Source organism: Oryctolagus cuniculus, chromosome 17 (assembly GCF_964237555.1).
Source record: "Oryctolagus cuniculus chromosome 17, mOryCun1.1, whole genome shotgun sequence".
Classification (NCBI taxonomy): domain Eukaryota; kingdom Metazoa; phylum Chordata; class Mammalia; order Lagomorpha; family Leporidae; genus Oryctolagus; species Oryctolagus cuniculus.
In genome coordinates, this window is record NC_091448.1 from 3,786,789 (window position 1) to 3,796,790 (window position 10,002).

At 66.1% G+C, this 10,002-nt stretch overlaps 1 protein-coding gene across 1 annotated transcript in view; it reads right to left on the minus strand.

The window, feature by feature from the left end:
* SEPTIN9 (septin 9) overlaps positions 1–9,224 on the minus strand; it is a 131,368-nt gene extending 122,144 nt beyond the window's left edge. Inside the window, exon 1 of the mRNA XM_070059972.1 lies at positions 9,088–9,224. Coding sequence (XP_069916073.1) covers positions 9,088–9,106 — 19 coding nt within the window. The 5' untranslated portion in view covers positions 9,107–9,224. The remainder of the gene's footprint in view (positions 1–9,087) is intronic.
* Positions 9,225–10,002: the final 778 nt, after the last annotated feature.

The window sequence follows — 10,002 nt, forward strand, 5'->3', positions numbered from 1 at the left end:
ACCGGGTTCTAGTCCCGGTTGGGGCACCGGATTCTGTCCCGGTTGCTCCTCTTCCAGGCCAGCTCTCTGCTGTGGCCTGGGAGTGCAGTGGAGGATGGCCCAGGTCCTTGGGCCCTGCACCCCATGGGAGACCAGGAGAAGCACCTGGCTCCTGCCATCGGATCAGCGCGGTGCGCCGGCCGCAGCGCGCCGGCCGCGGCAGCCATTGGAGGGTAAACCAACGGCAAAAAGGAAGACCTTTCTCTCTGTCTCTCTCTCACTGTCCACTCTGCCTGTCAAAAAAAAAAAAAAAAGAGAAGACGCTTGAGTGCTTGGGCCACATGGAAGACCCGGCTGGGGCTCCTGCCCCCCCACTGCCGCCCTTTGAGGAGCGAACCAGCGGCCGAGGATCCCTCCCTGTCTGTCCCTGTAGCCGCCTTTCAGGTAAACAAGCAAATCTCAAAGCAGCCACTGCTCACGGTGGCTCCCCTTCTCTTAACCCTCCACCTAGCACTTCGCACACTCGGCCATTTCCCCAGACAAACGGATGGACAGACGGGTGCACAGCTTCCTCCAACAGGACGGGAGCGCCAAGGAGGAGAGAGCCGTGTCCCGGCAACAGCCACAGTACCGGGCATACAGCAGGTGCTCAATAAAGTCTGCGAGGACCAGAGTTTGTCTCAGTGAGACCCACAGCCCAGGGCAGCAGCGCACTCAGGCCTGGGGGCCGGGACCACGGCACCCGGTGCTCACGCAGTCCTGGCCAGGACCACAGCACTCGGTGCTCACGCCGTCCTGCCGGGACCACGGCACTCGGTGCTCATGCTGTCCTGGCCGGGACCACGGCACTCGGTGCTCACGCCGTCCTGGAGACCAAGGAGCCATCAGGGTGGCCTCCTTTCCTGGCTCCCACCTCGTGGGGGTCCCGGGGCACCGAGCCCCGCCTGACGCCCTCATCTAACCCTGATCCCCTGGCTGGATCGGGGGCACACGGCAGGCGGGGAACCCCGAGCACGGCTGAACCCCCTGGAAGACGGCAGCCATGGGTGCCGCCACTGGTGGGAGCAGGGGCCGGGGAGGAGCGGGGCCCTGGAGGGGAGTGGGCCGCCAAGCGCAAGGGCCTCCCTCCCTCCTGACCACAGCGAGCCTCAGTGAGACGTGGCTGTGGTGTCCTGTGGGCAGGGAGGCCCCGGGCTCCGGATGGTACTGGCCCTGCCCGGTCCCTGGCCACTCCTCACCCCTCCCATGGCCCCCTCTGCAAGCTGAGGCGTCCAGGCCCCCAGACCTGTGCACTTTGGGCTGGGTGCAGCCAGTGAGAGGCTCGGGAGGAGCCCGAAAGGTGGGGTCAAGAACAGGTCAGGGTCACTTTGCCCCACGCGCCTGCGGAGGTTTCTCCAGTTCTGTTTGCTGCCACGACTCCACGCATCCTGTGACCGAGGGGCAGCAGCCCAGGCAGGGGCTCCAGTCCAGGAGGGGGCTCCCTGCTGCTGGTCTGGAGGTCGTGCACCCCCGGCCTGGAGCACCCCTCCCTGGGGTGCGCCCGTCTCCAGCCCCCGGGAAGGCCCCAGCATCGTGTCCGGCTGCTCTGACGTTTTTGCAAAGCTTGCACAGCCGAAGAGCCCTGAGCTACAAGCAGTCACATCGCCGTTGATTCGTGCTGACTTCCTGCCCATCTCCCTTTGTCCTGGGTGGGGAGGCCGGGAAGGGTCGCTGGCACGCGGGGACGGCGCCGAGCCAGAGCTGAGCAGGAAGGTGTCCAGTCTGGCGGAGTCGGCTCCCGGCGCGGCACAGCCGCAGCGCTGGTCCCGGGGTGCAAACAGGTTCCAGGAGCGCTCCGTCCGCCTACCGTGCACATTCCAAAGTCACCAGACGTGACCGCGTCCTGCCGTGCTTGGCGCAGGGGAAGCGCCCAGAGCCAGGGCAAGTCGGGAAGGAAGCCACGCACCAGAGGTGCGGTTTCAGTGTCGGCGCCACGGAGCAGCTGCCCGGTCAGGGACCAGGGCACCCCCGGCCGCTCCGGAAAACGGAATCCAGAGCGGCCGACGTGGGGGGAGGACGGGGCATCCAGGCGCTTCCTGCACAGCCTACGTCGTTCCCCACGATGTCTCCCACGGACCTGCCGAGTCCCTGGTGCGTGTGAGGATGCTTCAGCGACTCCCAACGCCCGTGCCCGTCTCGCTCCTTCTTGACCGACGTCACGTAAAACAGAACTTAGCAAAACCCTGGACAGAACACTGGCGGTGTTGCAGATGCTGGGTTAACCTCCACTCTCGGACGTATCCCAGCCACCAAAAGCCAAAAATAAAGTTTGATCGACCAGGACGATGGACCAACGCGCTACGTTTTCAACAGAAAATGATCCAACGAGGTCGTCACGGAGAGAAGAAATCCCAGAAGACCTGAGGGAAGAGTCACTTCGGGGCCGACAAAAGCCCAAGTCGCTTCTCTGGATTCTGGGACTCAAGGGTGTAATTTTGTAAATGCATCATTTATTTTATTTTTTTAAAGATTTATTTGGGAGGCAGAGTTACAGACAGAGAATTGAAGAGAGAGAGAGAGGTCTTCCATCCTCTGGTTCACTCCCCAAATGGCCACAACAGCTGGAGCTGGGCCGATCTGAAGCCAGGAGCCAGGAGCTTCTTCCGGGTCTCCCATGCAGATGCAGGGGCCCAAGGACTTGGGCCATCTCCTACTGCTTTCCCAGGTCATAGCAGAGAGCTGGACCAGAAGTGGAGCAGCCGGGACTTTAGCCGGCGCCCATGTTGAGTGCGGGCACTGCAGGAGGCAGCTTTACCTGCTAAGCCACAGCACCGCCCACCCCATGCGTTTATTTTGAAAGGCAGAGGAAGAGACCCCCCACCCGCTGGTCCATCCCACAAATGCCCCAGAGCCAGGAGCCCTGCCTGAATCCCGGTGGGCGGCAGGAGCCCAGCGACCTGAGCTGTCACTGCTGCCTCCAGGCTGTGCAGCAGCGGGAGCCGAGTCACAGGTGGAGCCTGGACCGCTGCCCCCTACACTTCACACTTTGCTATTATTTATTCAAAGCGCTGCGGGATGACCAGGAGGAGGAAGCGGTCACCTGGGGCTTCAACCCCCTCAACACCTCCCTCCCCGCCCCCCACAAGACACCTGCTGGGGCACAGAGGCACCTGCAGGAGGTGAGGACTGGACGCGGCATCACAGAGAGGGACTCAGACCACAGCACCAGGAGTGACTTCTTCCGACGACTGACACACAGGCCTGTGACGCTCATTAAACCACAGACACACAAGGTGCGAACTCCCGTGGCAGGGAAGGCGGGCAAAGGGACTTGCCGTGGGCCGGGCCTTGGTGGAGTCATTACCTGGAGGTGCCTGCGTGCCGAAATGCAAGTACACCTGCCACCTAAGGGCGAGGGCCCCAGAGAGCAAACAGACGTGAGAATTATTGAAACACGCACGTGCCAGGGTTAAAGCCAGCGTCCAGGCAGCCCACACCTGCAGCCTTGCGGCACAGCCAGAGGCAGGAGAACGGGTAGATAGATCCCGGGACATCTAAGGGGCGACCACGGACCCCAGGCCTGCAGCCCGACCTCGAGAACAGAAAGCAGCAGAGTCACGGGGAGCGCAGAACCCTGAGCCGCGGGAGGCGAGGAGCCCTGTGGCGCACATGGCCGCCAGCACCGCGGGGCTGCACCGGGCTGGCTGGCTCTCTCCCGGCAGTGCCTCAGTCACGTGGTCTGGTGATAACTGAGAACACAGCAGAAGAGAGGAACGGAGGCAGTCCCTGGAAAACTGCCCTTAAAAAAAAAATCACGGAGCCGGAGCTGTGGCGCAGCAGGTAAAAGCCCCAGCCTGCCGCGCTGGCATCCATATGGGCGCCGGTTTGAGTCCCAGCAGCTCCACTTCCAATCCAGCTCCCTGCTATGGCCTGGGAAAGCAATGGAGGATGCCCAGGTCCTTGGGCCCCTGCACCCACGTGGGAGACCTGGAAGGAGCTCCTGGCTTCTGGCTTAAGATCGGCCCAGCTCTGGCCGTTGTGGCCATCTGGGGAATGAACCAGTGAATGGAAGACCTCTCTCTCTCTCTCTCTCTCTCTCTGCCTCTGCCTCTGCCTCTCTGTAACTCTAACTTTCAAATAAATAAATCTTTAGAAAAAAAATCCCATGGAGACCCCGCAGGTAAAGCATTAGCCCCCAGCGACCTGGACCTCTGCTATGCAGAATGACTCACCCCACGGCTGGCTGTGCCACACCTTGGGGCCTGCAGCCCACAGGCAGCACGATGCCAGCGCTGGCAAAAAAGGCACCTCCCCCTCCCCAGGCGCAGTGTGCACTTGGCCCTTGTCCCATCGGCCGGAGCCCCCATGGCGCCTGCACTCCCCACATGCATCTTGGACCCCGTGGCCCCGAGCCGGTGCGTCCTGCAAGAGACCCCCCAGTTCTGTCTGCATGAGTCAGCCAGGGCCTCGAGAGGCTGGCAGATGGCAGGGGCGGGGCCTAACCCACTTCCAGGCACTTGGGTTACAGAGCGTTACCCCGCTGGATCTGGTCCTGGACGGGAACCTGAGCCGTGATTTACGGGAAGGCTGAGAAAGGGGGCCCCCGGATGCGGACGGGATCCACCCGCAGCACGAGGCCCGGGCAGCAGCCTGCGGGCTTTGCCAGGGCCCCGCCCTTCCTGGGAACCAGGCTCACACCGGGGCCGGCGGGCGAGCCGTTGCCCCTGCTCCTGTGTCGGCCGCTGCCCCGGCACGCCCAGCCTGGCGAGGACCAGGTGCCTGGCACGGCACTGGGGACTTCCTCCACTGCCGTGGCTGCCCCCTGGCTCCCAGGTGCAAAGTCGGGGTCACCACAGGGCCTGGACACGTCCCTTAAGTGGCCTGGGAGGAGCAAGGACATCTCAGGAGCCAGGTGGAGACCCAAGTGAGGACCACCATCCAGGAGGCAAGGCGGGGTGGGAGCGAGCCAGCAAGCCGCGGGGCCCTCCTCGTCCCCTCGCCCAGCTCCTCCGGGGTCCCGCGGGAGGTCAGAGGGTGACAGTGGACTTGGGTGCCAGCCAGGGAGGGCCGGCAGCCCGAGCCCAAGTCCCGCCCCGCAACCTGCGCCAGGATCGGGTTACCCGCCCCCGGCCACTCCCGTTTCCTGTCCTGGAGCTCCCCAGGCTGCCACCAGTCACGCTTCGCAGAACCAGGTCAGCCCAGGCCCGGAACAAAGCTCAGTTGTCGAAGGGTTGCAGGCTGCCAAGAGGCCAGGGACCCGCAGGACGCCCAGGAGCGGCTCAATGTCCCCCTTCAATGTCCCCCTTCACCGGGTTGCAAATGGCCCCCGGGCCCAGCCTGAGGTCAGGGAGATAAGAGCCAGAAACCAGGCTGGAAGCAGAGGGCCCCACTGCACCCTGGGGACGGGACGGAGCCGGGCACTGGGTGGTGTCCAGCTGCCACTTCTGGAATGAGCGATGGAAGCCACACGGGGACTGGGGGCAGGCCAGGGACCCCGGGGAGCTCAGCAGGGCTCGTGGCAGAGTCAGGGGCCGGGCACCGCTGTTGGTCATGGAGTCGGTGCCACAGGCCTGGCTGCCCCCAGCACCCCCATGCCAGTGCCCAGACCCCCGGGGATAGTAACCGTGTGCTCTGTGCAGGCGCCAGAGGAGCCCCAGGGGACTTCACCCTTCACCGACACCCCTAGACTTGGGATGTTTCCAAGGCAACAGCTCAACAAACAGAGGCAGAGGAACCTGGCCTGTGGCTCCTCCCCACCCAGTGCTCCCAGCCCTGAGGGCCCCTCCCCCTGCACACACCCAGGGAACAGGGCCCAGGGGCTGGGGCTGTGTGCTGAACCTTCCTTATCAGGTTCATCTGCAGCGAGCCACGGGCCCACCTGCACTGCCCACACGCGGGCCCCACCCACGCGGGCAGGAGTCACAGAAGGCAGGCCTGGGCTCAGCAGAGAGTAGCAAGCCCCTCCTCTCTCAGAGACGCCCACCTGGGGCCTGGGAGCACCGGACCAGGACTGCAGACCACTGCCCCGCAGGGGTGACCCCCTGTCCTGCCCAGAGCTGGGACTACGGGGAGAAGGTGGCTGGGACACTCAGCGTGTGGCCAGCTGCACGGCACCCGGCTCTTAGAGCCCCTCCGGGCGGGCTGGGGGCTGCGGGCAGCCAGGTGACTGTGGTCCGGGCGAGTCGATGGCTCTGCCCGAGTGTGCCCCTGCCTCCACCCCAGGCTGGGAGGACGGGGCCGGCCAGCCCGGCCAGCTCTCTCACACGTTGGGGGGGTGGACAGAGACACCGACGAAGTGCACACGGTGGCTCTTTCTCTGCAGCCCAGGTCCCCTGAGCGTGCCAGGACAAACAAGCTGGGACGTGAGGCAGCAAGAGGCCGGGTGAGCAAGCGTGCAGAGGGAGAACCCTGTGCCCCACCCTCCCTGAGCCCCTGCCACCCCGAAAGCCGACCGCTTCAGTTCTGGGGCGCAGCAGGACTGTCCCAGGCTGCGTCCTGCCTGGCACCCCTGCCAGAACCTCCTGGAAGCTGTGCAGGACCCCGAGTGACCCCCAAGTGCACAGAGACACCCTCATGCCTATTCCGTGGCCCACAGGCCTCAGGGAAGTCCCCCCCCCCCCGGGTCCCCTGCCACCGAGTATGCCCCAGGAAGCCAAGGTCACAGACTGGAAGCTCCGGGAGCCCCCAGCACGGAGAAGACGGAGGCTCAGAACCCCAGAGGACAAGAGGGGGCAGCCAGGCCCTGGCCTCCAACAGAGGCAAGGGAGGGCGGCGGGAGCCCCTGGGCCCCCTGGTGCTGCAGGGCCTCCCTCCATCCGTGACAACAGAGGCCACGACCACCACAGCAGCTGACGAGCCACGGCAGGCGCTCCCACGTGCGGCTGCTGGGTACGCGGGAGCCCATTCGGCCGCCACAGCGAGGCAGCATGGCCCCCGTTCCACAGAGGGCAACTGCGACAGGGAGCCTTGTCCCCACCGTGAGAGGCCGCAGCCGGGGAGTCAACCCCAGCGGCCCGGTGGCTGCACACCCACTGGCCTAACCACAGGGCCACACAGCATACTGCCTGCAGCCTGCCATCAGCTCCGCCCCGCTGGAGGACGGGGAAGGTGCAGCCAGGACAGGCCCGGAACAGACGGGAGCAGCCAGACGGGAGCAGCCAGACGGAGCTTGCCCCCGCCCCCACCCCCACCCCATCCTACAACAGCCCCCCCCACCTCTGCTTTGTCCCTCACCTGGAAGGACCCTTTGTATTCCTCGTGCTCAAGACTTCTGGCCCCTCAAGGCCCACCTCCTCGCCGTCCAACCGCCCAGCTCTGCCCCTGGGCCTTCCGGCAGCGCTGGGAGGCTGGGGGTCCCACCTGCACCCGCCTGCCCGCCCGTGGAAACGCAGGGAGCCCACACCTGGTTGCCACTCGTGGGGCCTCCCGCCCGCAGTGTGTGTTCATCCCAAGGTCCTGGGTGACCCCAAACAAAAGTCCAGAGCCCCCGCCTCCTGGCGCTCGTGAGGCCTGAGCGGCTCCCCGGGAACAATCCTGTAACCACGCCAGGCGCCTGTTCCCAAGCCCACATCCAGCTCCACAGGCGACCATCGCTGTCAGGCCAGGGCACACAGGAAAACCTGCCCGGTGGTCCTGGGGTTTCCAGACCCCAGAGGGTTTGTAGCATCTTCCGCTGCTTCCCTCCCTCTCAGGGCCACGACATCCTCCAGGGACACCGGCAAGGGGCCCCTGGCGGCGGCAGGACACCAGCCCCTCCAGCCCGACCCCGCGGGGCTGCAGCAGAGTGCCCAGTCCCCGCTGGACCACTGCCAGCAGCGGGAACCACGCGGAAATAGCCGGAACCCTCCGGCTCCCCATCCTGAAAGGGGCCCCGCCCCTGTGAGCAAACACTGGGAGCCTGGGAGGCCTGCTCTTGAACTTGGCTTCCACCGCCGGCACCAGCTGGGTCGCCTGAGCCTTTGCACTGGGCTCACACGGAGCCCGGGCTCAGGACCTCAACCTGCAGTAGAGGCCTCAGGGGTGCGGCGGCCAAGGCCAAGGCCCAAGGACTGGTCACGCCCACTGTGCGGACACAGCCAGGATCAGGAACCCAGGCCACAGCAGACGGCTGGAGACCCCGGGACAGGACTGCGCCCCCGCAGGTGCCCACAACCATCCCAAGTATTTGGAGCATGTTGGGGAGGGAGGAAGGCCACGCGCCAAACCCCGGCTCTGCCACCTAGAAGCCCCCGCCCCCCAGCACCACACATCCAGGCACCGGTTCCTGAAACCTGAAGCCACTCAGCCAGCAGGGCACCTGAGGGGAGGCCGGAAGGTCCCTGGGGACAAAGCTTCAGGCTCGTTGGGGCTGCAGAGTGTGGGAAGCAGGAAGAGGTGAGAAGGCCCGAGGGGAGGAGGATGGCCGCTTCAGATGACCTCCCGGTCCCGTGATCCCGTGGTCTTATCAGTGAAAGTTCACTCACAGGCCCCGGCAGACTCCCGGTCCAAATAGGCTGAGGGGAGGGACAGAAGCCTGGTGGCCCCAGGAGGACAAAGCATCCTGCCTGGGTGGCCCGGGGGCAGGGCAGGGGAGACCACCAGGAAAAGCAGAGCAGGGTTCACCAGCCTGTTTGCTCATCTGTGAGATGGAACTTCCCCTCCATCCAGGAGCCTCCTATCCAAGCCCTCTGGGTGCATCCCGAGTGCCCCGGCCTCCTCCCCCGGGGACGGGCGGCGCCTGCCTGCCGGAGTGGACTTGGGACAGCTGCACGCGCTGACCCCTGCCTCCCGCAGACCCAAAAGAGGGACCCGAGCTGTGCTGGGACGGTCTGGTGTGTGTGTTGGGGGGGACTTCCCGGGCCTCACTGGTGGCGGAGAGATGGCGCCGCCGCCGCCGGACCCCCGAGGGGCCGCTCCACGCAGACGCACCGACCCTACCGAGCCAGCGATTCCGGCGAGGACCAAGGGGCGAGGGGTAGGGGGCGTCCTCCGAACCGGCCTCCCTGACTTCAGAGCGCGCAGGAGCCTCGGCCAAGGTCAGAGCGGCGCGCGGGGGCACGGGGGCAGCCAGGGGGTCAGTGCCCTCGGCGTCGCCCGCGCCGCGCCAACACCCGTCCTTTGCGCGGGCCGACCCGCTCGGCGCGCACCCACCTGAGTACGACTTCTTCATGGCGCCGCCGAGCCCCGCTCCCAGGAGAGTGTGGCGGCGAGGCCGCGGGCCGCGGGCTCCCACGTCGCTGATCCCGCGCCCGAGCGGCGGGCGGAGGGCGGGGAGCGGCGGGCGGCCCCGCCCCGCCCCGCCCAGGTGCGCACCGAGTCCCGCCCGCCCCGTGCCGGCGCCGCGCTGCACCTGCGGAACCGGCCCGGGAGGGCGCGCGCCCTGCGCCGGCCCCGCGCGCGCGCTGCTCCGCGCCCCGACCCAGGGTGTCCGAGGGTGCGGGCCGCCCGCTGCGTCCCGGGCGTCCCCGCCACTTCCTCGTTCGGAGTGCGGCCGGGATGTGGCCCGCCAGGTAGACGCGGCGAACGGGGAGTGCCCGGCGTGGCAGGGCCGGGTGGGACACCCAGGGGCCCGAGGCCGCCCGTGGAGCCGCGCACCTCTGTGAAACGGCTCATTCGGTGTGTGCGGGGTTCGGTGCCAGCTCGCCGGCCCGGTAATGTGTGCGGTGACTGTGGAAGAATTCGCTGTACTTTTGTGTCCTTAAGGTAAATGTCTGCGCTTAGAGAGTTAATTCATGGAGCGAGGGAGCGAGGGAGCGAGGCAGCCAGCTCCATCCACCGGTTCACGCCCCAGATGCCCGCAGGGGCCCTGGCTGGGCTGCAGCCGGGCGCTGGGGACTCCATCTGTGTCTCCCAGTGGGTGGTAGGGGTCCCTCACCTGCTGCCCCCCCCCGGGGGGGTCTGCGTGAGCCAGGGAAGCTGGAGTGGGACTTGAACCCAGGCCCTCCCACATGGGACCGCGGCGTCTTAACCTACGTCTGACTGCTAAGCTAAAGCCCAGCCCTAAATCGTCTTGGTTTCAGTTATTTATTTCTGCTTAAAAACAAAACGTGCAGCGGAGAAAGTGAT